This window comes from Megascapheus bottae, chromosome 7 (genome assembly GCF_031878675.1).
Source record: "Megascapheus bottae isolate mThoBot1 chromosome 7, mThoBot2.hap1, whole genome shotgun sequence".
NCBI classification, from domain to species: Eukaryota; Metazoa; Chordata; class Mammalia; order Rodentia; family Geomyidae; genus Megascapheus; species Megascapheus bottae.
Window position 1 is genome coordinate 65,810,640 of NC_143515.1, and position 27,422 is coordinate 65,838,061.

Genomic DNA, 27,422 nt, shown 5'->3' on the forward strand with positions numbered 1-27,422 from the left:
TGGTTGTAACTATGAATGTTCACCTTCAAAACTAAAATATTTTAAAGTGAAAAGTAGAGGAAATGGAAATAAAAAGGAATTGATACTAGGCTATCATGGAAATTCAGATTTCAGATTTTTCTATATCTATAATTAAGTTGATACTTAATCTAATGAATGTGAAAACTTTTGCACTCTGAGATTTCTCCTAATTATATGCAAATATACCATATTAAAACCAGTAACTACCAAACCTCTTTCCCATTCCTTCATAGTGAAAACATTGTTCAATCCAGCTCCCGCCATCACTGACCTGGATCCCCAGTTCTACACCCTCTCAGATGTATTCTGCTGCAATGAAAGTGAGGTAAGGATAGACTGGCTTGGTCACTCTGTGACAAGCCAAAAGAGAAGTGGAGGGACCAGGAGTTTGGCCTAGTGGTTAAAGTGCTTGCCTAGCATGCATGAAGACCTGGGTTCGATTCCTCGGTACCACATACATAGAAAAAAGCCGGAAGTGGTGCTGAGGCTCAAGTGGTAGAGCTCTAGCCTTGAGAAAGTCCAAGGACAGGGCTCAGGCCCTGAGCTCAAGCCCAGGACTGGCAAAAAAAAAAAAAAAGAGAGAGAGAAGTGGATAAAGCAGAGAACCAGGACTAACCGCATAAATTTGGTTACATGTGGATTCAGAGAAAACAAGCTTTTCAATTTATTGTGGTCGAGAAAAACAAAAGGAAATTAGTAAGTCTGAGAGTGAAAGAAAAATAAGATTCTCTTCGTCACCCTTCCTACTCTAGCACATATCAAGTCATAGTTGGTTTTAGCCCATTCACAAACCTCACACTATTGGTGTTTGTTTTTAGATTGCTTCACAATCTATGGAATAACTAGTATAGAGTTACCAAATTAAATAAATAAAAATAAAGGAGCCACATTGATCAAGATGCATTGTACTCATAAGTCAACACTGAATTGAAACTTCTTTGTACAACTCCTTAAAGATAATTTTAAGAAAACAAAATTTTTTTAATATTAAATGCCCAGTTAAATTTGGATTTCAGTCATCAATGTAAAATGTACTAAATAGACTACTATTTTCTATTAGGTAGTTCCTGTGATGGACTAGTAGATGACACAGGTTCTCCACTGATGCCACAGAAAAGACTTGAGGTCCCTGAATGAGGGGAACCGCACCTTAGTCCATCTGAGGGTCATACATATGTATGTATGTATGTATGTATGTATGTACATATGTATGTATGTACATACATCTGCATGCATCTATCAGTTCATTGATATGATTAGCCTAGACTTTTATAAGTATTTTTATGTGCCAGTACTATGTGGTCAAACAGAGCCTCACACTCTCAGCTTTTTGCTTGGCTCTTTCTCAGCTAGCTTTCTACCACTTAAGCCAAACCTTCACTTCCAATTTTTTGCTGGTTAATGGAAGATTGTGTGAGTTTGTATTCCCAGGGTGACTTCAAACCTCAGTCCTCTGACCTCACCCTCTTCAGTAACTAGGATTATAGGTGTGAGACACTTGTACCTGGCTTATCAGTACTTCTTTTTGAATAAAGTATTAGTCTCTCTCCCTTTCAACAGGGAAGACAGCATTACACTAGAGCTTACTCCTATAGTTGGAACCCAGACATATAATACACATCAGCAAAAGAAAGATTTGAGCGGGGAGGAAAGGATAGCAGGAGAAAACAAGAGATGGGGTAACAATGTTCAACAAGAATTGTACTTATTGCTGGGCGCAGTGGCTCATGCCTGTAATCTTAGCTATTTAGGAGGCTGAGATCTGAGGATCATGGTTCAAAGCCAGCCCAGGCACTAAAGCACATGAGACTCTTAGCTCCAATTAACCACTAGAGAACTGGAAGTGGGGCTGTGGCTCAAGGGGTAGGGCAGTAGCATTTAGCTGAAGAGCTCAGGGACAACGCCCAGGCCCAGAGTTCAAGCCCCATGACTGTGAGCAGGGGGGGAAGAAGAATTGTATTTATTTCCTTACTTGTTGTAACCCCTCTATAAATCACCTTTACAATAAAAAAAAACATTTGAGAGAAAAGTACATCCTCTTAAGGAAAGTAATCAACGAATTGTAAGGATTAATTTTTCATTTGATTCTATAACTGGATGAAGGTTTCTAGGATTTCTCCTTTATTCTCTCAGGACCTAGAGAACCCAGAAAAGACAGCTACAAGGAAACTAATGGTAACAAACCACAGTAGGTTATGAAATCTTTTTGAGCAACCTCCATGGCCAGCACTGGGCTAGGAAAAAGAAATAGTGGAAGACAGTGACTATTTCACAATAAGAGCTTAGACTACCCAACCTCCAAACTGGCTCATATTTCCTTGCTAGATACTTTTAAAATGTTGTTTATTCTTCAGACACTCATCACAACCAAGTTATTTATTCAGTTTCTTCTACTCATTAGATTACAAGTTCTATAAAGACAGGGCATCATTGTATTCATTATTGTATCCTCGGTGTCTATCTTTCTCTAAGTATCTAGTCTTGCATTTAAAAAAATCCTAAAACTTGAGGCATTAAAACAACAATCACTACTGTCCTCAGTTTTATGCATCAGCAATTCAGTCAGACAACAGCGTTTGTCCCTGCCTGGGACCTTAGTTGGAAGGCTCAGTGTAAAGAATGGAATTATCTAAAGTCTTCACTCATATACTTGATAGTTGGTGCTGGCTGTTGGCCTGAGGCTTAATGGGGTTGTTGGCCAGAACACTTACATATGGCCTTACATTATGGTACAGTCCTCTTTGCAGTATGGTAGATGGGTTCCAATATCCAGCATTTCAAGAGAAAGCACAGGCAGAAGCTATGTTAAATAATATCATTTAGCTTTAAAAGTCACACAGCATCCACCCTATTTTACTGGTTGAAACTCCACCCTGGTATTGAGTCAGTCAATAAAAGATTATATTGTCACAGTGTTAAAAATAATGTGGATGATTGATGTATATTAGTAGTTATCTTTAGAAAACAGCATCATCCATGCTATATCCGCACACAGTTGGCAACTAATAAACGCTTATTTTAAAAGTAAACTCTGATCTTTAATGAAATCAGTCTCAAAACGTAGCAACTTAAAAGAGTAAATCATTAAAAAAAAAACTGTTCAATTCAATGCTAGCGTAATGGAAATACAGTGATCTGAGTAGCTTGCTACGTGGAAATAAATCCACAAATGGATGTTAAAGAACAAGGATCAGGAAGTATACCTATATAAGTATACGTCATTTTATGTTCATAAAAATTGAGGTGAAAAGCCGGGCACAGGTGGCTCACACCTATAATCCTAGGTACTCAGGAGGCTGACATCTGAGGATCGAAGATCAAAGCCAGCAAGAGCACGAAAGTTCCTGAGTCTCTTATCTCCAATTTACCTCCAGGAAACCGGAAGTGGAACTATGACTCACGTGGTAGAGCACTAACTAGCCTTGGGCTGAAGATCTCAGGGACAGCAGATAGGCCAAGAGTTCAAGCCCCATGACTGACAAAAAAAAAAATCAAAAAATAGAAACAGGAAAAAATGCCTGAATTGAAACCATTACTTTACTGGTATTCAAAAATCAGCTTAACAGCAAAATACTGAATGTATAAACTTGTTCGAATACCTGGGAGAGGGGAGAAAAACATTTAAACTTTATTCTTATGGGTGAACTGAAATAATTCATGTTAATAATGTAAAATCATATTTATGATGCTGCCTTGGCTGTAAATACAAACAACAGATATATAAACATAAAAAGATACAAATTCAGGAGCTGGGAGTTTGGCCTAGTGGTAGAGTGCTTGCCTAGCATGCACGAATACCAAGGTTCAATTCCTCAGTACCACATACATAGAAATAAGCCAGAAGTGGTGCTGAGGCTCAAATGGTAGAGCTCTAGACTTGAGAAAGTCCAAGGACAGTGCTCAGGCCCTGAGCTCAAGCCCAGGACTGGCAAAAAAAAAAGATACAAGTTCAAATCACTCCACAGATTTTTTTTTTAATGTAACAGCTTCATAACCACTGATCATTTGATGGCTATACATGAGTTTCAAAGAAAGATGTAGGTAGTAAGAAGTGCCTTCTATGGGTAAGAGACACTACTCAGGCAGTAAGCAGTGCCACTTCTAGAAACATATGTTGAGCTAAGCTGTGGCTCACACATTAATAATAAAACATGGAAGAAACTGCTACCTTGTTACCTGAGACTATAACATATTTAGGGCTCCCAGCCTCAGGACAGAGATATTATGTCCAAAACATAAACCAGTTTGACTTAGTGACTGCATTGTCAATAATAGCAGAGTGAGAATTATATGTGACCAATATATTACATGGCTCTGGTCCAGAGATCCTAGGGGCCTGGTAGATGGGACTTTAAAACCACTAAAATTACAAGGATAGGCCCGGGGAGGTGAAGTATAGAGACTCTCCCAATAAGCAAGTGAAAAAATGTTATGGTATGAAATTTAGTGAACAGTTTAAATATGAATTTGGCCAAAAGAAAATTCAAATAATAATACAATTCAAAAAGGTAGGATCAGCTAGGCACCAGTAGTTCACACCTATAATCCTAGCTATTCAGGAGGCTTAGATCTGAAGATCATAGTTCAAAGCCAGCCCAGGCAAGAAAGTCTGTGAGACCCTTAAATCCAATTAAAAACCAAAAAACCATAAGTAGAGCTGTGGTTCAAATGGCACAACACCAGCCTAGAGCAAAAAATGTTCAGGGATAGAGCCCAGGCCCTGAGTTTAAGCCCTAGGCCCAGTACCCCACCCAACAAAAGGAACATAAGTATGATATAGAGTAATATTCACTTTTTAAAAAGTGAGGGCCAGGAGTTTGGCCTAGTGGTAGAGTGCTTGCCTAGTATGCATGAAGACCTAGGTTCGAGTCTTTGGTACCACATACATAGAAAAGCCAGGAGTAGTGCTGTCACTCCAGTGGAAGAGTGCTAGCCTTGAGGAAAAAGACCAAGGACAATGCTCAAGTCCTGAGTTAAAGCCCCGGGATTGTCAAAACAGGAAGGAAGGAAGGAAGGAAGGAAAAGAAAAGAAAAGAAAAGAAAGAAAGAGAGGTGTAGCTTAGTAGAAAAGCATATACCTAGCTAGCGTGGGTTAAGTTCTGAGTTAACCTTGCCCTTTTTTTTTTTTTTTGGAGTCTTTTAAAATCAAAATCATTGAAGTGTTTTTTTTAATTACTCATTAGAAAAATAAACATTAGAGGAATGAAGATTAGTAAATTGAAAGTTGATCTTCATCTGTTCACAAGAGAGAAAACTCAAACAAGAAAGCAGTGCAAACAGAAAAATATTTTGAACTTTTAAAGATGAATTGAGAGAAGAGTAACTTGGGAAGCTTCAATTATCCAATTGGAGTGAAAAAATAAGAAAACATTAAGGAATTAAAGAGAAACAGTATTAAGGAGAAAACTACAGTGTGTTGTCTAGAATTGAAAAAAGTCCTGAATCTTCAGATCAAAAGTATGTGAAAATGCCATGTAAAATACACTGGTGGTACATGCCTGTAACTCCAGCTGCTGTGGATCATGGCTATCCCAGGCATAATATCCTGTCCAAAAAACAAAAGCAAAAGAGCTATAGACACGGCTTATGTGGCAGTGTTTCACAGGCCCTGGGTTCCATCTATAGTAGGGGGGGAAAATGGAGAAGAGGTTGTGTTGAAACTGTAGTATAGAATACTGTGAAGGTAAAAGGAAGAAAGGAAGCAAGCTGCATACCAACTTAAATGTTAAAGGTGGGGAAGCACATTGCTAAGTAGTATATATACAAATTATCATTTAACCTCCAAATTCAAGTCATAGAGCACTACCTAAAAGCAGGCACAAGGCTGGGAGTTCAAAAACTAGTGCTGAAAAGGAAAGAAAAATCTGAAAAGTAAATAAATAAAATGTTTGTTAAAAGTGGGTAATATGTAGGTATTTTTTATGAAATTACTTAGGTCAGCAATTTTTTCATTAAGGAGTTTTTGAAATATTTTTAAAAGGTAAGTATACCACAATACTGCAAAATATATGTCGTTATTTAATCTCAATAAAGAAATCTTTGTGGGGGCCGGGAGTTTGGCCTAGTGGTTAAAGTGCTTGCCTAGCATGCATGAAGACCCGGGTTCGATTCCTCGGTACCACATACATAGAAAAAAAGTCGGAAGTGGGGCTGAGGCTCAAGTGGTAGAGCTCTAGCCTTGAGAAGATCCAAGGACAGTGCTCAGGCCCTGAGCTCAAGCCCAGGACTGGCAAAAAAAAAAAAATAAATTTAAAAATAAATTTAAAAAAAAAAAAGAAATCTTTGTGGGGGGAAGGAAGTTATCAATAATTTGACACTGCAACCTAATAGGCCACATTCATATTTTCCCAGTTGTCTCAAGAATTTATTTTTTTTGTTTTATTTTTTTTTCTTTTTTGAAACAGTCTCCATATATATTCCAATTTGGCCTCAGATTTTCAGTCACGGTGCCTGAGATTATCGGGATTATAGGATTGCAGCACTGTTGCCTTCCCAAGAATGTATTTGATGAATAGTTTAGGTTATTGTTGGTTTTTGTTCTCTTTTATTTCCCTTCAAGGTCCCCATTGCATTGGTTGTTTAGATGAAGGAGGAAACATAGTTCCCAGAAAAGCAAGTCTGGAAGTGGATCCCATTTGCTTCATTTCATGAGTTGTTTTGTTGTTGTTTTTGTTTTTGTTTTGCCAGTCCTCCAGCTTGAACTCAGGGCCTGGGCACTGTCCTTGGACACTTTCTGATCAAGGCTAACATTACCACTTGAGCCACAGAGCTACTCACAGCTTTTTCTGTATATGTGGTACTGAGGAATTGAACCCAAGGCTTCGTGCATGCTAAGCAAGCATGCTACTTCTACTTCTAGGCCATGCTCCCAGCCCCTCATGAGTTTCTTTTTCTATTGTATATCAGGCTGAGATTTTAACTGGCCTCGTGGTTGACAGCACTGAAGATGCTGGGAAGGCTGCCTTAATCCTTCTGCAACGGGGATGCCAGGTCGTAGTTATCACCTTAGGAGCTGCAGGATGTGTGACACTTTCACAGAAGGAACCTGTCCCAAAGCACATCCCCACAGAAACAGTCAAGGCTGTGGATACCACGGTAGGTTTTACACTTTTAAATCCTCTTTCAGGGACTGGGAATGTGGCTTAGTGATAAGAGTGCTTGCCCAGCATGCATGAAGCCCTGGGTTCGATTCCTCAGTACCACATAAACAGAAAAAGCCAGAAGTAGCACTGTGGCTCAAGTGGTAGAGCACTAGCCTTGGCAGAAAGAAGCTCAGGAACAGTGCCTAGCACCTGAGTTCAAACCCCAGGACCAACAAAAAAAAATCATCTTTCACCCTTGAAAATCATTATTAAATACCTAAGAAACACTATCTGAATTTTTGGATAATGAGATAAAGACTTAGGAGGTGATGAGATAGCAAAGAAAACTGAAGTCAGGCGCTGATGAGCTGATGACTCACACCTGCAATTCTAGCTACTCAGTCAAGAGGCTGAAATCTGAGGATCACAGTACAAAGCCAGCCCAGGCAGGAAAATCTGAGACTGTCCAGTTGACCACCAAGCCAGAAGTAGTGCTGTGGCTCAAAGTGGCAGAGTGCTACCCTTGAGCAAAAGAGCTTATGGAGTGTCCAGGCCCTGAGTTCAAGCCCCACAACCAACCAAAAAGAAGAAAAGTGTATTCTAATCCATCTCTAACTCACTGTGAGACTTCAGATCGATCACTAATCCTCTCTGAACCTTAGGTTTTTTTGTCCATAATAATTAGGATGTCACTAAACTTATTTGTCTTAGTTATATACAATCAATCTTTGATCCATTCAATAAATTACTATTTGTTGGAAACTTGTATGGGCCAATCATATGCTAGATGCAAATACAGTAATGGACAACTGAAAGTCTTCATACTACGGGATCTTAGACTCCAGTCAGTAAACAAATAGCCATGTCTTACTAACCTTAGGTGTGGAAGGAATAGCAAGGAACATTGACAAAAATCATTCAGCAAATAAGAAGAGCTACAATTTACTACATGCCTTTTTTTCAAATATCCATACTTACAATTAGCCAGGTGCCAGTGATTCACACCTACAATCCTACCTAGTCAGGAGGCTGAGACCTAAAGATCACAGTTTGAAGTCAGCCTGGGAGAAAAAAAGCCCTTGAGACTCTTATCTCTAATTACTCACTAAAAAACTAGAAGTATAGGTTTGGTTCAAGTGGCAGAGCATCAACCTTGAACAAAAACACTAAAGGACAGCACCCAGGCCCTGAGTTCAAATCCCAGGACTAGCATAGGAAAAAAAATACTTAAAGCAACTACATGAGACAGATACTGTTATTGTCCTCATTTTATAGATGAAGACATTAGTTCAGGGTCACATTGCTAGTAAGTAATAGACTGGAGTTCGAAAGCAGGCCTGTGCTCCCCAGATATTTTGATGTCAGGCACTATGCTAAGGTCAAGTCAGAGCTACAAAGCAAAAAGGAAAAGGAAAACAATTAGATTAAGAGTCCATGATTCCCCCAGCACTAGGGAAATCAAACTTATTTGTTTATTGTTGGAATTGAAAAGAGCTGGCTGGAAAAATAAGTAAAATTCAAAAACAAAAACCAAGAGTTGCCGGGCGCACTGGCTCACACCTGTAACCCTAGCTACTCAGGAGACTGAGATCTGAGGATCAAGGTTCAAAGCCAGCCTGGGGACAAAAGGACCTGAGACTGATATCTCCAATTAACCTTTAGAAAATGGGTAGTGGGGCTTGGCCCAGGGCTAGGGTGGTAGCCTTGAGATGAAGAGCTCTAGGTGGATTTCAAGCCCCATTACCCACCAAAAAAAAAAAACAAAAAACAAACCTAGAGTTGAGGAAGAAGAAAAAAGTTTTTATTTATAAGAAACTACTATATTTCTGCTTTGTTTTATTCTGAGAAATAGCTTTAAAATTTAGGCCATTTATTGAAAAAATAGACTGAGGTGAGATCTAATGATGACATATATAAAAATAAGCTTTGAAAAAAAATATATATGAGGGAAAAAAAACTGCCTCTACATCATGAAGGCACTGTCCTAGTTACCAATGAAAATGTACTTCATTTAAATATTTTCTAAGTTATGCTTCTTATTTTCTTCACAAGTAGTCTTTCCTGGAACCATTTTGTTTTTTTGTTTCTATTTTTGAAGGATAAGACCTTGAATTTTAGGAGTTTCTAATTATTTCAGTACTCTATTAGACTTTAAACTGAGGTGTGAAAAGCTATTTTTCTTGCTAAAGTGAAATGAAGGGCCTGAAGGAGGTGCAGCCACAATGGTACACAAGTGGCTCAGCTTCTCCGTCTACTCTGTTCATTTCACTGATGTGTGTGCATTAATCATGACTCCTTTTGGGTATAAGCAGCAGAAGCACAACCCTTGATGAGTTTTCCTAGTACACACAATTGCAGTGCTTGAAGATAGGGTAGAATACAGAGACTATGAAAGTCTGTTCTCCTTGTGATGAGCTTTGAAATCAGGCAAGTCATTTCCTGCTGTGATCCCTGGCAGCTCTGTGCCTGCACTGTGTCCTGCATCATGTCCCCATCCCAGTGTCTAAGAAAAATCAAAGGACTCCTACCAGAAGATGAGGAAGTAAATGCTGCTTAGACAAAAGCAGTTCATGCCACAGAACGGTCATATCCAAATGCACTGCATGAGCATAACACTAGAAGAAACTAGCCTTGCAAATGTTTAAATTAGTAGTAATAATCATCAGAAGATTTCACGTAGAAAAATTGAGTTTCCTAAATTCTAAGCAATCATAACTTTGAGAAATAAATATGGCAGTGTTCACTAAAAAGGTTTTCATTCACTGAACAAATACTAATTGAGGTCTAATTACATACCTAAATAGAGAAAGGAAAAGGAAAAGAAATCATTCAATATCTGGTGTGGTTGAATAGAGATTTTAGTTTCCTTACAGAGTCTGAAGATGAGTTAGTAATTTGTATGCAGAAAACTGAGAAAATAGAAAACATAAAGTTAGATTTCTCCCATAGGTCATTTGGAATTAAAGAGAAACCTTCATGATTAAAAAAAATAGAATATTTGTGGGGCCAGGAGTTTGGCCTAGTGGTGGAGTGCTTGCCTAGCATGCATGAAGACCCGGGTTCAATTCCTCGGTACCACATACATAGAAAAAAGCTGGAAGTGGTGCTGAGGCTCAAGTGGTAGAGCTCTAGCTTTGAGAAAGTCCAAGGACAATGCTCAGGCCCTGAGCTCAAGCCCAGGACTGGCAAAAAAAAAAATAGAATATTTGTATATCACATGGCTATAAAAATACATGGCCATAACAATGTAAATGCCAATTACTGAGTTAACCAAAGATGGAGATTACAATTATAGTGTACAGAGGATTAAATCAGTGTGTATTTGTATGCATATAGAATAAATACTCATCTTCTAAAATAGAATCTAGGAGTACTATCTAAATCTGATTTTAAAGTGAGATTGTAAGCATATAGCCAGAAATACAAGTAACAAAAAAAAAAATGTTAAGTATTTACCTCATGGAAATAGAAATGGGAATGAAGAAAACGGAGCATTTGTATTTTGTCTTCTTTTTTTAAATCATGAAAATTGATGACCTTGAATTAAAAAAAAACACACACACAATGAGACCTTTCCAAACCCACTAACCGTAATCAAAAACAGAAAATAAGAGTATGCCAATCCACAGATTGCAAGCCAGTCCAGAGCCAAGAGCAGTCAGTGCCACAGGCCCTTACCAAGTAGGAAGTAGACTCCAGTCCAAGACTGAGAAGCCACCAGCCTGAGATTCAAGTGGGGACATTCTCCTGTACCATCCTCTCTTTGGTAGCCCACACCCTGCAAGGCAATGCCTGTCCCAAATCAGGCTTGGATGGAGACAACCTCACATTAAAGCATAGTGGGAACCTGTGGCCCTCTCCCCTCCCCCTCTCTGCCTGCTCAAAGAAGATCTGGGTGCTACCAGCTCCTTTGGAAATAAATGCCAGTCCAGGACTCAGGCCAGAATGAGCTCCCCACTACAGCTAGTAGGAATCCACCTACCCTAGACACAAAATCAGGCAAAGACAATAGACTGTACACCACATACAGGAACTCACCACCCACTGGGCCTAAACCTAGGCCAGAACACCAGACCACCCCGTGTACCACAGAACCCTAACAACTGACCAGGACACATTATACTATCTGAACCACCCAGAGCTGAAGGTTACCAAATGCAAAGTCTGACAGAGATCCATCCAGCAACTCACATTCCTCCACCACACTTCACCACACCCTTAACAACCTTGACAATTCCTGAACCCAAATGCAAAATTCACAACAAATGATTACAAAACTCATGAACAATCGAGACAACAAATCAAATCCAAAAGCCAACAACAATCCAGGAAAGGACCCAACTAAGAGTGAAGGAGGAGAAAGGGAAGACAAAAGAACCATCAATGTAGTGATAAGAGAATTAGTTGATAAACTAAAAGGGGATATCCAGGGCTGGGAGTGTGGCCTAGTGATAGAGCGCTTGCCTAGCATGCTCTGGGTTCAATTCCTTAGTACCACATACACAAGAAAAGCCAGAAGTGGTGCTGTAGCTCAAGTGGCAGAGTATCAGCCTTAAGCGAAAGTGCTCTGAGTTCAAGCCCAGGACTGGCAAAAAAAAAAGGGGGGGGGGAGGGAAGGGGGGGAGGATATCCAAAAACAAATAAAAGAATGCAAGAGGAAAATGACAAAGAACATACAGGTCACATAAAAAGATATAGAGAGAAAAACAGAAATACTACACACCTCATTAAAAGACAAAAATAACACCATGACAACTAACCTCAGCAAAGAACTCAGAAGGATCAAAGGTTTAATCTCCTAGGGCCAGGAGTTTGGTCTAGATAGAGACCCAGTAGACCCAGTTTGATTCCTCTATACCACATACTTAGGAAAAAGCCAGAAGTGGTGCTGTGGCTCAAGTAATACAGCTCTAGCTTTGAGAAAACCCAAGGACAGTGCTCAGACCCTGAGCCCAAGCCTAGACAGGCAAAAAAAAATCTCCCTATTGCAAACCATAGTTGAATATCTATGCAATTGAATAAGTGAAATGGAGTAACAGGAGTTAAGTATAAAACAGAGGAATTAGTACAAAAAAAAAATCAGAGACATGGAAAAAACACTCAGAACATAGCAAGGAGAAGAAATCCAAGAATTGTCAGGCTCAGCCAAAATATCAAATTTACACGTAGCTGGGATCGATGAGGGGTAAGCATTCAAAACTAAAGCTATTGAAAACCTACTCAATAATAATAGAAAACTTCTCTAACTCCCAATAGACAGGACCTAAGAACTATTTCTAGACACATCATATTTTTAAAACAAGGAATTAAATGCAGCAAAATCAAAGAGGGAGCTATATTATAATGGAAAGATCAGAATCACTGCAGATCTCTCCACACAGATTGTCAATGTAAGGAGAGCCTGGAATGGCATACGTAAGTCCTGAAGATTAACAACTACCAATCCAAACTGGTGTACCCAACAAAACTATCATTCAAAATTGTTGGTGAAACTGAAACATCCCATGACAAAAATTAAAGGAGTTCATGAAAACTAATCCATCATTTCAAAAATACTAAAGGGAAGCTACAATCTGAAGAAAAAAAAAAACTCAAGGAAGCACATAAAGCATTAGAAGACTAGTAAGCCCAGGAAAGGAAAGAAGCAAAACATAGGAAATCAAGAAAATGGCAGGAAATATGACACATCTCAATCTTATATCTTAATAGACTCAATTCCCTAATCAAAAGAAGTAAAGTAGCAGATTGGATCAAAAAACAAGACCCATCTATTTGTTGTATCCAAGAGACCCATTTCACAGTCAAAGATAAAAACAAATTCTGAGTGGAAGGATGGGATGTTAAAAGATCTTTCATGCAAAAGCATTCTGCAAGAGGGCAGGAGGAACCATATTGGTATCTGATAAAATACATTTTTCATCAAAATTAGAGACAAGGTCATTACATCTTAATAAAGGGAATGATCCATGAAAAGGAAATCACAGTGGTGAATATTTATGCACCAAACAATGGCACAGATATTTTTGGACTTAGAGAACATGATAGACCATAATAATAATGGCAGATTTTAATACTCCACCCTCACCAAAGGACAGATCAACCAAAAGAAAGGTAAACAAGCCTCTGAATTAAATGACACCACAACCAAAATTGACCTAACATATCTCAAAGTACCCAGGGAGGTGTTTTCTTCTAGAAAAATGGACTGTGTGACTTTTCTGTCAGGAAGGTGTTTCCTACTCATTGGTCATCTTGTAGCCTTCTCATTTGTCTTCCCTGATTGCTTATGTCCAAGTCAGGATGACATGGGACCATGCACACAGACTGCTCTAAAAGAAGCCATTTCCCCTTCTTCATCAGTGCCGCAGCCTGCTATATTCTGTTTTGCCTTCCTGTTAAAAGTTGATGGCTTCTATTTGTACATCTGTTTCCCCATGATGCTAGAGGGAGATGGCAGTAATAGTTGCAGATGTCCTCAGCTCATCTCTCTCCCCATTTCTGGCTGTTATCTCTGCCTCAGAATGTCAAGGTCCACTTGTCCTCGTGGTCCTAGGGGCTTCACCTTCTCTTCAGGAGTACACTGAGTGTACACTCCATAGGCATGGTCATACTCATTTAGCATGATGACAGTTAAGGGTTATCATGGAAGTGAGGTCTGTAAATTGCCTTTTCACTATGTAAATGATCAAGCCCTAGAATTCTTAAGACCACTCACATTATAACACAGTGTAATTGAGTATGCTTAAGTACACGGGAAGTAAAGGGACTCATCTTCCATATTCTTTGTTCCTTTCCTTCTGTCCATTATCCTTGAGTCCTGTAGCATTCATTGTTGTGGTTGAAGCTGTAAATACTACAGTCTAGCCATGAAAATGTCCACAAAGTCCTTCAAATTTTGACCTTGGTAGCTAACTATTGATATCACCACTACTCAAAAGACTTTCAGGCCCAAAGTCCTGAGTTCAAATCCCAGTATTGCTGCACCAAAATAAAAAAAGTAAATAAGCAACCCTCTTGACATAGGTCTAAATGAACAGACCCCATACAAAAAAAAAACAAAAACAAAACAAATCTACATTACCTTCTTTGTCTGGGCACTTGAGGCTCCTTATGTCTACATATTTTACTACATACTCGGGCTAGTTATTTTTTCTTTAATCTTTCTAAAAAACAATTTTCCTCAAAATATGTTACTTTGTACAGTTCCCCTTAGAAATATCAGAATAAATGTCAAACTTCACTATTCCTGTTCATCATTCAAATGTACAACAGATCTTCAAAGAAACTTTCCTCATGTTCAAGTTCTCTCTTTTGAATGAATGTTTATATATTTCAGTTTAACTCTTTAATACTCATTTTCACAAGTAATAGTATACCAAGTAATTTAAACTATGTCCTTTCCCACATTAGATTTGGCTAATGGGTGACCTGGAAACATCATAAAAGGAGCCATATAGTAGTTGTTAACCTCCTGTTTTAGTTGTTTACATGCTTCCTCATAAATGTCCTGAATGGAAGCATTCATGAGGGATGGAGAAGCATGTGATACAGTGCTATGATTGAATTGTATCCCACCAATATCCATACACGGAAGCCCTATTTCTAATGTAACTGAACTTGGAGGTGAGTCTATATGGAAGTGGTTAAGGTTAATTTTAATGTGGTATCCTGGTCCTTACAAGGATTAGTGGGGGAACAAAAACATATTAGAGAACTCACACTCTCTTACACAATGTTGATGGGAAAGTAAGCTAGTGTAATCACTGTGGAACTCAGTATGGGCATATATCCAAAGAAGTATAAATCACAATACAAGAGAGATAGCTGCATACCCATACTTATTGTAGCTCTATTCACAGTACCCAAGCTGTGGAATCAAAGGAAGTACCCAATAATCAAATGATCTTTCCATTAAACATCTTTAATTGGAAACCTCAACTGCTAAACTCTAAAGGAAAGTTACAATGTGTGTTATGAACATAACATTATTTATATGTGGATGGTTTCTTGTAACATTTCCATACATATGTACAATGTTGTACCAGCTATATCCCACTGTGCTCTCTCCTATCCTACTCTCCCCTTCTGAAAACATTTCCAGTGGGTTTCATTGTTCTTTGGTTATTTTTTTTATATTTTTATTGTAATTAATAAAAGGGTTACATGATACTTGCCAGATAGAAGGTGCATTAATTCACATACATTGATACCCTTTCATATGTCTTGGTACCCATTACACTCCCCCCCCACCCACCACCCACCCCTCGTCTTGGTTTTCCCCCCTTCCCTATCAAATTTCAAATAACCAAATACAAATAAATCCAATGTATCAGATAACAAAGTGAGATACTGTAACAATATGAGATACCCAAGGGACAGCAAAGGAGATGAGAGATAACATGGTACATTAAGGACAACAATCATTCGTTATATGGCTTTTGTTTCAATATCCTGGAGGTCCTTTCAATTAGCTTCATACTATATGGCCTTATGTATCAAGGTTTTGCTCTATTGCAGATCTCTGCTAGTAGAGCACAAGATTTCTACTGATTATGACAAATAAGGGAAACCATTGGAGCCTAAGTTCCTTTGAGTCTGGCTTACTTCACTTAATATGATTTTTTCTAAGTCTTTCCATTTCCTAACAAATGAGGCGATGTCGTTCTTTCTGACAGCAGCATAGAATTCCATTGTGTACAAATACCACAACTGGTTGATCCACTCATCAACTGAGGGACATCTAGGTTGGTTCCATATCTTTGCTATGGTGAATAGTGCTGCAATGAACATTGTTGTGCTAGTGGATTTAGTATGCCCTAGATTTTGGATGGTTGGGTAAATGCCAAGTAGTGGAATTGCTGGGTCAAAGGGGAGTTCTACGTTTAGCCTTTTCAGGCACTGCCATACTGCTTTCCATAGTGGTTGAACGAGTTTGCACTCCCACCAACAGTGTAGTAGTGATCCCTCCTGGCCACATCCCCTCCAGCATCTGTTATTATTCGTTTTCCTGATCCTGGCCATTCTAAATGGAGAAATCTCCCATGCTCCTGTATTGGAAGAATCAACATTGTGAAAATGACAGTCTTGCCAAGGGCTATCTACAAATTCAACACAATACCCATCAATATCCCAATGGCATTCTTTAAAGAAATAGAAGAGGCAATTCAAAATTTCATATGGAATAATAAAAGACTCCGTATAGCAAAAACACTTCTTAGCAGAAAGAACAGCGCTGGAGGAATTTCAATTCCAAACTTTAGACTCTTATTACAGGGCTATATTTATCAAAACAGCTTGGTACTGGCATAAGAACAGGCCTGAAGACCAATGGACTAGAACTGAGGACCCAGATATTAAACCACAGACCTATGGCCACCTAATGTTTGACAAGGGAGCCAAAACAATAGAATGGAAGAAAGACAGCCTCTTCAACAAATTGTGCTGGTAGAACTGGTTAAACACCTGCAGAAAACTAAAGTTGGATCCTTCTTTGTCACCTTGTACTAGAATTAACTCCAAATGGATCAAAGACCTGGAGGTAAAAGCTAACACACTGAAAACTTTACAGGAAGGAATAGGAGATACACTAGGCCTCCTTGGCACAGGTCAAAACTTTCTTAATAAGGATCAAGAATCACAACAAATCAGAGAAAGTCTGGATAAGTGGGATTGCATTAAACTGTGGAGCTTTTGTATGGCAAAGGACATAGCTAGTAAATTAATTAGGAAGCCTACAGAGTGGGAAAAGATCTTCACCAACCAAACAACGGACAAAGGCCTCATATCTAAAATATATCAACAACTCAAAAAATTGAATCACTCCAAAACTAATCTCCAAAGTAACAACCATCCCATTAAAAAATGGGCCAAAGACTTAAAGAGAGTCTTCTCTGAAGAAGAAACAAAAATGGCCTATAGACACATGAAGAAATGTTCAACATCTCTGGTCATAAAAGAAATGCAAATCAAAACAACTTTGGTTATTTCTTTGAACATTATCAAACTGGCTTTCAAATTGAAAGGAAGAAAAACACTCCTACTTCCCTATCCAGAAAACTCCTAAGTCATCCTCAGGACCCAGCTCAAGAGTCCTTTTTGAACAATCACAATTCTTAGCATATAATATCAGAAGTCAGTAAATAACTAAAGAGTTCTAGTTCCTTCTGGAGAGTAATTTGAGTACCTTCCTGAGCCCCAGTTTCCCCTGGGGATTAGCTCTACAGGATGCTTTACATTCCTCACATTCTCCATTTAAGATGCCTAGAGAAATAAAGCTGAGCCACAACTGAACATCTTCAGTGATTTAAAGGAAAAAAATAGGGACTGGGAATATGGCTTAGTGGTAGAGTGCTTGTCTAACATACACGAAGCCCAGGGTTCTAAAGAAGAAATTAAAAGAGAAAATGTATTTTAAAATTAAAAAATAATAATTATTCTGTTTTCCATTTTAAAATGTATTGATTGTTTATCTGCAGTCATAAAAGGACCAGCCAAAAAATTAAGTTACAGAGAGTAACACCTCTGAAATTGGCATCAGAGAATGAAAAGAACATAAATGACATTCTGAAATAGCCCTCCTAACCTTAGGAATGGTAACAATCCAATTCTTCTGTGAAAACTCAGCTGCAACTGACTGTCAAAAAAGATGAAGACAAAAGGAAGTTCTTTGATTATACAGAGAGGACAGAGGACAGAGTAATTGCTAAGGAGATGAGGTACAAGACATCTGTCATGCCCGGGGGGGGGGGGGCATATTAGCTCTATTATATTACTTCCACTCAGCAGATCATCTCATTTATTAGCTAATCAGGCAGGCTTCAATATATGAAATTATCTCTCTTAATCCTGCATGTAATCAGCTGCAAATGCAAGGCTCTAAAAATCTAATTGTAACTCCTTACCAGAAATGTCATCTTCACTTTGAAGAACTGAAACAAGGCTAACTCCCAAAATACTGTCCCAGGTCAGACTGATGTGCAGGTGTTGAGTAGCTCACATTGCCGCTGATCATCACGGAGATTTGGGTCCCAGCATTTTTTGAGGACTCAGGTATGACTAAAGAAAGATTATGATCTTGGAGAACAAGAACATAAAGGTAGGAAAGAAACATTCATTTCAACCTTAGCAAAAATGAGAAAGATAAGAATCTAGATTTTGAGAATTTTGACAGGAAATAGTCCCTCTGTCCAGCAGGAAGGGATGGCAAAAGCTGTGACACTTGCTTACTCATCTACCTTAGGACTTTCCCTCTTAGCATCCTATTCTCTTCACTTCCCCTTAAGCTACCTCATTATCAGTACAACATGGCAGTGGACCATAGTCTTCTTGTAGATTTCCTAGACTGCTGGAGTGGTGTTGTTAGGACCACACTAGCAATATTCTAAGTACTTTCTATGGTGTAGTGATGGTTTGGGGGAACACTATGAGGGAGTGAAAAAAACTCGGAAAATTATAAAACACAGAAACTTGTAGCTCCCCGACCCTTGTTGCTGTTGTTGCCAAAGTAGTTGGGCAAAGAAACAGAAGAATAAGCATGTGGTTCATCTACCTACCTTTTGTTTAAGTTATCTATACTGTGTATTTCCTGTGCTGATGGCATGTCCTCTGTGGGACTACACTGTTAATGGTATGAATGCTCTGTGTGTATATGTATGTGTATGTATGTATGTGTGTATGTATGCATGTATGTATGTATGTCATGTGTATGCAGAACATACTACACTGAGATAGGTTAAGGTCGTAACTCTTTAAAGCAAGTCTCTATTGCTTTTCTCTTCCTACTTTGATTGTCTTAAAAAATACAGATACCTGGTTGGGAACTAGTAGCTCACCCCTGTAATTCTAGCTACTCAGAAGGCTGAGATTTAAAGATCATAGTTCAAAACTAGCCTGAGCAGGAAAATTCATGAGACTCTTTTTTATTTTTACTTTTTGCACTCCCAGGCTTGAATTCAGGGCATGGGCACTGTCTTTGGGCTTTCTCAAGGCCAGCACTCTACCACTTAAGCCACAGTACCACTTCTGGCTTTTTCTGTGGTACCAAGAAATTGAAGCCCTAGGGCTTCATGCATGCTAGGCAGGCACTCTACCACTAGGCCACATTCCCTGCCCTCCATGAGACTTTTATCTCCAATTAACCCCCAGAAAACGAAAAGTGGTGCTGTGGCTCAGTGATTGAGCATTAGCCTTGAATGAAAGAGTTCAGGGACAGTGGCCAGGCTCTGAGCTCAAGCTATACAGGAGGCTGAGATCAGGAAGATCATAGTTCAAGGCTAGTCCAAACAATTTTTTTTTAATTGTGAGATTTTCCTTCTCAGCTAAACAGCTGGGCATGCTGGCATACATCTGTTACACTGATAGATGCGACTTTCTTTTTTTTGTTGTTGATCGTGGGACTTGAACTGTGGGCCTACGCATTGTCCCTGAGATCTTCAGCTCAAGGCTACCACCCTACCCTTTGGCCTGAGCACTGTCCCTGAGTTCTTCAGCTCAAGGCTACTGCCCTACCCCTAGAGCACCACTTCTAGTTTTCTGGTAAATAATTGGAGAAAGAGTCTCATGGACTTTTTAATGCTGGCTTTGAACCTTGATCCTCAGATCTCAGCCTCCTGAGTAACTAGGATTACAGGCATGAGCCTCCGCACCCAGCCATGGGACATTTTTTTTTTTAATTATCATAGTCCTGGCCAGCTTGAACAAAAAGCAACCCTATTCAAAGAATAGGGGGGAAAAAAAGAGGGGCTGGATACATGGCTAAAGTGAGGTAGAGCACTTGCCTAGCAAATACAAGGCCCTGAGTTCAAACTCTAGTACCACCAAAACAGATGAGGAGGAGGAGGAAGAGGAGGAAGAGGAAGAGGAGGAGAAGTTGGAGGAGGAAGAAGGAGCTTAATACTATCTTCCACCCTGAAAAGGCTATGTGATTAGGGGATTAAAAGAACTCCCAGAGATCAATGAGGTACAGATCTAAAAATTATTTTTATGTCCTTTTCCCCACCTCTGGTCAAAGCAGACTAAAACTGAGGAAAGAAAGACAAAATTCCTGTGATAGACAACTCCCCCATGATTATTCTTTCCTAGTAGGAAACCCCTTTTCCTCCATTTAGTGTCATCTTTACTTTTAATATTAGTATGAGGGAATCTGTTTAGATCAACATGTATGTATTGACCCTGAGTTGCTGTAGGAATATGAGAGCTTAAGGAGGCCTAGCAAGCTGTCCAAGAAAGTAAGGAAAGGGGGGATTAAAGGGTACATTGGTAGTGAGTAGCCAGGCAGAGGCAACAGCTCATGAAATGAGCTTAGAGATGGCATGGCACGGCTGTGCTTATTCAAGTAATTCTATTTCTATATAGCAAGAGCTTAGAATTCAAAGAAGAGTAGAAAAGGAAGGTAACAGAGTTAGGGTGGTAAAGTCCTTAAACTACCTACCACATGTGAAAATCTGGGGGCTACAGGAAGCCACTGAAAAATTTCAGCAGGGAGATAGACCTGATCAGATTTATTCCTTGTGAAAATATAGATGTGCTTTTGGTACGAAAAAAATGTAGTGGAGATTACAAAACTGGAGGCGGGGGAAAAAGCCAAGGATTGATATGTTGCTCTAGATGGGAGATGATAGCAAATCAGCCTAGGGAGGTGATACTGGTTAAGCCCTTAAGAATTCAGAGGAACTGAATTCACATCTGTAATCCCAGCACTTGAGAGACAGACGGGAAGATTACAAGTTTGAGGTTAGTCTAGGCTACATAGTGAAATCCAAATTCCAGACCAGTCTAAACTATATAATAAGATGAGAGAGAGAGAAAGAAGAGCAAGAGAGAGAGAGAACTAAAACAAGATAGTAATGTGTAAATAAACGTGATAATTCTGTTGGTCTCAGTAGTTTTCAACACATTTTGGCTCCTTTCCTTACTCACCTAAGGGCCAGAAGCTGTTTCTCCTGGGAGCAACATATCATCTCATATAATCAATATTATCTCTGCAGATACAGGCAAAAGACAATGCCTTCCATGGCCATGTACAGCTACATACCCATCCCATTTTCAGGAATCCCTTATCTGAGCAACAGACAAGCATTTGGAAATCTATCATTTATTTTAAGTAAATAATTTGTAGAAAACTCTTTTCCAACATCATACTACTGCTGATATTTTTCCCTACCACCCGTGCTTTAGGCCCCAACCCACTCCTGACAAAAATACAGCCTTCAAGTATGCTTCTTTCTCTGATGAGGTAACAAATCAACCAGAATTGATCACTTGGGTTCTTTCAGCAGAAATACTAGGTATTCCAGCCAAGGCACACACAGTGTACTATGAATCATCCACAGTAGCTTTCAGGATGGTAGAACAATTGCCCAGTTCCTTCCTACATTTTCTCAGCACAGACCTGGCGCAAGACCCAAAACTGAAGCAGCAAGTATCAGAAGTAAAAACATTATAAATAACACAGAGAACCCTTTTATAACAGTAACTGCCTACTGATCCTGTGGCCTAACAGCTCAAGCAAAAGAAAGGCTATTAATACAATGTTGTGCAATGAGTAAGTACTCAAAATTTGGTGTATCAGCAGAAGTGGAACCTGTGGTTGGTTCTGTTATCAAATGCCTTTGCTGTTTAATAATCTGCAAGGTCTGTGTTCTTTAGCATGCAATTTTCACAGAGAACAATGATTTTATTTCAAATACCTGTTGCTGATTTTTAAAAAAAAGCAGCTGTTAGAAGACAAGCATTTGGCAGAAAATGTTTTGGTGAACCCTTTGTAAGATACCAAATCATACTGGATTAACTGTTTTCTGTCTAGAATAGTGGAGTCACAGAGAAAAATGACTATTGACCATATAAGGCAAAGCTAGGCTTTAGAATCCAATGAATCACTAATAGACATTTTAGGTTTAAGTGCCATTTATTCACTGATATAGAAGCTTAATGCTGCCTTAAGAAGGGGGCCATTAGCTGGGCGCGGAAGCTCACATCTGTATTCCTAGGAGGCTGCCATCTGAGGATCAAGGTTCAAAGCCAGCCCAGCACAAAAGAACCTGAGACTCTTATCTCCAATTAACCTCTAGAAAATGGGAAGTGGGACTTGGCTCAAGGGTAGGGCAGTAGCCTTGAGCTGAAAAGCTCAGGGACAATGCCCAGGCCCAGAGGTAGGGTGGTAGCCTTGAGCTAAAGAGTTCAGGGACAACACTCAGGCTGAGCTTAAGCCCTATCACCCACAAAAAAGGGGGGCCTTCTTATTCCATTTTTAGCTTGAACTCAAGATTCTAATCTTTTCCATTCATTATAGAATAAATTAATCTATCAGAGACATGAATGAGGATTTTAGGCAGTTTTCAGTCTCCATCGGACATGCTTCTGTGTGGTTAGCCAGACAGCAGAGCAGTTGGTGAGGGATGTGACTGAAAGGAGTGTCTGCCAAGTGCAGCACAGGACCTGACAAGACAAGGCTACAGTACACCATGGTCCATCCACTCCCTAGTTGAATTTCCCTCATATGTTCTTCAGTTGACCAAACTAAGAGTAAAAAATTGATGTCCTAACATGGTTTCTGGGTTACAGCCAATTTCAATCAAATAATACTATGATAACATTATTTTAATGTAGGCGTATTGATTCCAGAAGTTTAATTCTATCAGATTATAATTCTAAGTTAAAGAGAAAATGTTCTTCTTTTTTAAATTATCGGGCAAAACAAATACCTTTTCAATACTTGTGTGGAGTTTATGATAGGTAAAGATAAAATGAAGGAAAAGTGATCAGAGTTGACTATGGATGACTCAGAGTGGTGCTCAGGCTCAGGCTGAGTGTGGTATGAGACACATAAAAAGGACAGAGTCAAGGTATCTGATTTATATATTAGTCATATGAGAGCCTGTCTCTAGTTTTATAATACCATTTGGATGCAAATAATGGCTCATAGCAGCTTCATGAAAATATTCCTTCTCAGTACTGACATGATAGTCAGCCCAGAGTCCACAACAAGTCCATGAATCTAAGAACAGACCCTGAGACCCTAAAACTCAGGCTGGCTCCTCTGGAGCCAGTAAACAGCCTCTGTCAATAAGAATCATTGACTGACTTGGACCACAAACATTTGTCACCAATAACTGGTCCAAGTCTCTAAGATAGCCTGAGCACCACAGCCATGTGCATGTATGAAGACTAGGATGACCAAAACACATTGTATCTAGAAAGGATTTCTTGCATTCTTTGACTCAATTTTAAATCAGATGCAGTGGTGCAGTTATTATGACCACCCAAACCCATACATATGGTTACTAAACATATCCATATGTTACATTGAATAGGAAATGTCCCAAGCTTATGCAGCTTGATCCCCAGCTAGCAGTGCAGCTTTGAGAAATGGTGGAAAGCATGGGAGGTAGAGTGTGTCTGGAAGAATAGGTCACGGAGGGGTACCTTGGAGGTTATACCTAACCCCTGGTCCCTTTTCTCCCTCTCGCTCTTTTCTGTCCACTATGAGTGAATAGCCTCTAACACATGCTTATGTGCCACAATATTCTACCCCATCACATTCCAGAATCAGGGAAGGCAAACATCTGCAGCTGTAAGCTAAAATAAATCCTTCCTCCCTTAAGCTGTTTATGTCAGGTATTTTGTCATGCCATTTGTGGAATACAGGTTGATAATTTTTCTCATTCTTTAGTAGTTAAAATGTAATTGATATATTCAAAATGGAAAGACTGGTGTCATTTTTAATGTCACTTACAGTCTCTTTGAGCAGTGAAATGCTGCCCTGAACATATCTCAGCCCCACCTTACTTTGATTTTACACTTGACCTCCCATTGATCCTTCTCTGTTCTCATCTATCTAAATGAAAGCTTTAGCCCCATAAACCTCACTCCAGCTAGAAATACATAATTCAAGAGGAATACTAATGTCAAAGAAGAGAAGGCACACCAATTTGTGTCAGCATTTGCTGTAAATTAAAGAGGAGTACAAGGAAAGTTTAATGTAATGTAGAATAGAAATTAAAACAGAGCCAATATTTACGCATTCCTCTGCTTCTTTTTTCCCTGCTGTGACATGACGGATTGACTTTCTCCCAGCCTAACAACTAATGTAGGACTTTTTTTCTTTCTTTCTTTCTTTTCTGTTGAAATTTTTCTATCCCCCATAAAATGTTACATGTTTATCTCTGGCATCAGAAGTTGACCTTTTCACCTTTTCCTTACTAGTCACAATCACAAAAATCAGGAGAATAAAAGTCAGCTTCTATCACAGCTCCCCTCATGTTTGCAGCATAGAAAGGTGTTCTGCCTGTTCAGCTGCCATTAATAACTATTAATTCTTCCTTGACACAGAGTCTGTCAATTGTGTCTCATATTGGAAAATCAAAGGTTGATCATGAACATCTCAGAATCGAATGTGTAAGGTGTTCCTGTACACTAAGGAGAGTTCCTTAGCAAACATCCTAGAGGGTCCTTCACTTTAGGGTAGTCCCCATGGGAAAAACTTCACATTTAGTCCCATCTAATTGCCATTTTCTGGGCACTAGTGCCTCACATCTGTAATCCTTGATGTAAAATTTACAAGACTGAAGTCTAGAAAATCAGTTCTAAGCCAGCTCTGGCAGAAGTCTGTAAGACTGCACCTCCAATTAGCCAGCAAATAGTTAAACTGGAGTGTGGGTCCAATGGTAGAATGCCAACTGTGAACAGGAAAGTCCCTCCACTAATGTGCGTGTACCAGTGTGCATGTGTGTACATGTGCACAAACATACACAACCATTTTTTTCAGAGCTCTCTATTTAAATTTCTTCTGTATAGTCACTTACTGTTCTGGGTCACTAGTGGAATTCCCTAGCTGATCCTCAACCTAAATTCACTAGACTTGGGGGTTTCAATAACTCACTCTTCTCAGAAATAAATTCCAGGAAAGAAGTTCTCAAAGTGTGGTGCCAGACCAGCAGCACCAGTACCATCTGAGAACTTGTTAGAATTCAAATCCCAAACCCCACCTTGGGTTTAACAGATCAGAAACTTGGAGAGTAGAGCACAGGAATGCATGTTGAAACAAACTCTAAGACAAGTCTGATGACAGATTTGAGAACCTGTGGCTTTGGAGATGTAGGATTGTCTTCACTGAGAACATTCAAAAGATTTGCTAAAAATTTTGAAGATAGGCCAAACTTTTTTTGCAAAATATTTTGGGGCAAAGTTGGAATACATGTATGCCCTCATCCGAGGACTGCTTTAAAAGGATCAGAGCTTCAGCCAAAGATATGGAAATTGTGTCCCCTCACCAGTGACCTTGAGCCAATTTTTACACTTAACTTCTCATCTAGAGATGAATACTCATCCTGTCTACTTCATGGGGTTGTAATGGGATTCTAATTGAATCACATTTGCAAACATGCCCTAAAAACTGGAAGATAAAAGAGTACAATCACATCACTCTGTCCACAGATTCTAGTGGTGTAAGCACTTTTGTGGACAGCAGTAGGGAAAGGTCTGTGTTTATATTAGCCCTGGCCAAACACACTTTATTTATTTATTTATTTATTTGTCATGGGGCTTGAACTCAGGGCCTAGGTACTGAGCCTCTTTGTACTCAAAGCTAGCACTCTACCACTTGAGCTAAAGTGCCATTTCCCATGTGGGGGTGGTTACTTGGAGATAAGAGTCTCACAGGGACTTTTCTGCCCAGGCTGGTTTTGAATCACCATCTACAGATCTCGGCCTCCTAAGTAGCTAGGATTACAGGCATGAGCTACTGGCGCCCAACTCAAATATACCTTTTTGTCTTTATAGACTGTACTAGCCATATCTCAGCATCTAGGCTCACCAGTTGATCTGGTGTTGAGAGGAAACCAGTCTTATTAGTGGCCATAGGAATCTAGAAAAACACCTCCATATTCAGACAGGCCATTGTCTCTGGGGGTGATGGGAAAACTCTGTGTCAGAGCTGTCTATGCAGGTGGAGGGTGTTAAGACAGATACCCAGTACATGGTATATATATCCAAAGAAAGTCCCTGTGAAAGTATCGATTGCAAGCCTTAGAGTCTTGACCTTCCAAAAGATTTACCATCTGTGTGAGTGCCACATATTAGTGAACATAAAAAACTTGTAACTAGGGCCGGGAGTTTGGCCTAGTGGTTAAAGTGCTTGCCTAGCATGCATGAAGACCCGGGTTCGATTCCTCGGTACCCCACATACATAGCAAAAAGCCAGAAGTGGTGCTGAGGCTCAAGTGGTAGAGCTCTAGCCTTGAGAAAGTCCAAGGACAGTGCTCAAGCCCTGAGCTCAAGCCCAGGACTGGCAAAAAAAAAAAAAACTTGTAACTATACTAAAGAACATCAACCAGTAAGTGGGAGGATTGTCTCCTCCCAAAGCTCCGGTATTTGGGGAAGGATATTTGGATGCAGTAGGCCAAGTACCGTGGCTCACTCCTGTAATTTGAGCTACTTGAGTGGCAGAGATCAGGAGGATCTCAATTCCAGGCTGGCCTGGAGAGGGGAGTTGGCAAGCTCCCATCTCAACAAAAAGTAGTTTGTGTGTTCACCTACCATCCCCACTACATAAAAAGTAATCTGGGTGTTGGTGGATCACCCCTGTTGATTATAGCTACTCAGGAGGCTGAGATCTAAGGATTATGGATCAAAGCCAGCCTGGGCCAGAAAGTCTATGAGATGCTTATCTCAAATTAACCACCAGAAAACTCAAAGAGGAGCAGAAAATCTCAGGGACAGTGCCTGGGCTCTGAGTTCAAGTCCCATGACCAACCACAAAAAAGTGCAAAGTGGGGGGATCAACGTCTAGACTAACCCAAGACCCCATCTCAAAGCAAAAAGGACCAATGACATTGTTCAAATGCTTCACACCTTCAGGCCCTGTGTTCAGTAGAGTATTTGCATTGCATATATGGAGCCTTTGGCACTACAAAGAAGTTTTTCTTGGAAGTGGTGCTGTGGCTCAATTGGTCCAGTACTAGCCTTGAGCTGAAGAGCTCAGAGACCATGCCCAGGCCTGGAGTTTAAGTCCCATGACAAAAAAGTTTTTCTTCATCAAATGGCTAATAATTTTATAGTCAAGGAAACAGATATACCTACTTAAAAGATAGAATTGAAAACTTTATAAAAAATTGGCTACATGCAGTTTTAGACTTGACTTCCTCTGAGATACTAATCACTTGATATACAAAAGTAAACATTTGCTCTTTTCATTACATAGTACTTTTAGAAATATAGAATACTGCTAATTTTTAAAAATGCTAGCCAGGTACCTACAGCTCATGCTCATAATCCTAGCAACTCAGGAGGCCAAGATCTGAGGACTATGGTTCAAAGCCAGCC

General features: G+C 39.5%; 1 protein-coding gene across 4 annotated transcripts in view; it reads left to right on the top strand.

The window, feature by feature from the left end:
- Rbks (ribokinase) overlaps positions 1 to 27,422 on the top strand; it is a 75,110-nt gene that overhangs the window by 37,106 nt on the left and 10,582 nt on the right. For 3 of the 4 annotated variants that reach the window (XM_090337246.1, XM_090337245.1, XM_090337244.1), the window contains 2 exons: positions 255 to 346; positions 6,928 to 7,116. In XM_090337246.1, coding sequence (XP_090193372.1) covers positions 255 to 346; positions 6,928 to 7,116 — 281 coding nt within the window. The remainder of the gene's footprint in view (positions 1 to 254; positions 347 to 6,927; positions 7,117 to 27,422) is intronic. The other variant, XM_090337247.1, reaches the window with a different exon arrangement.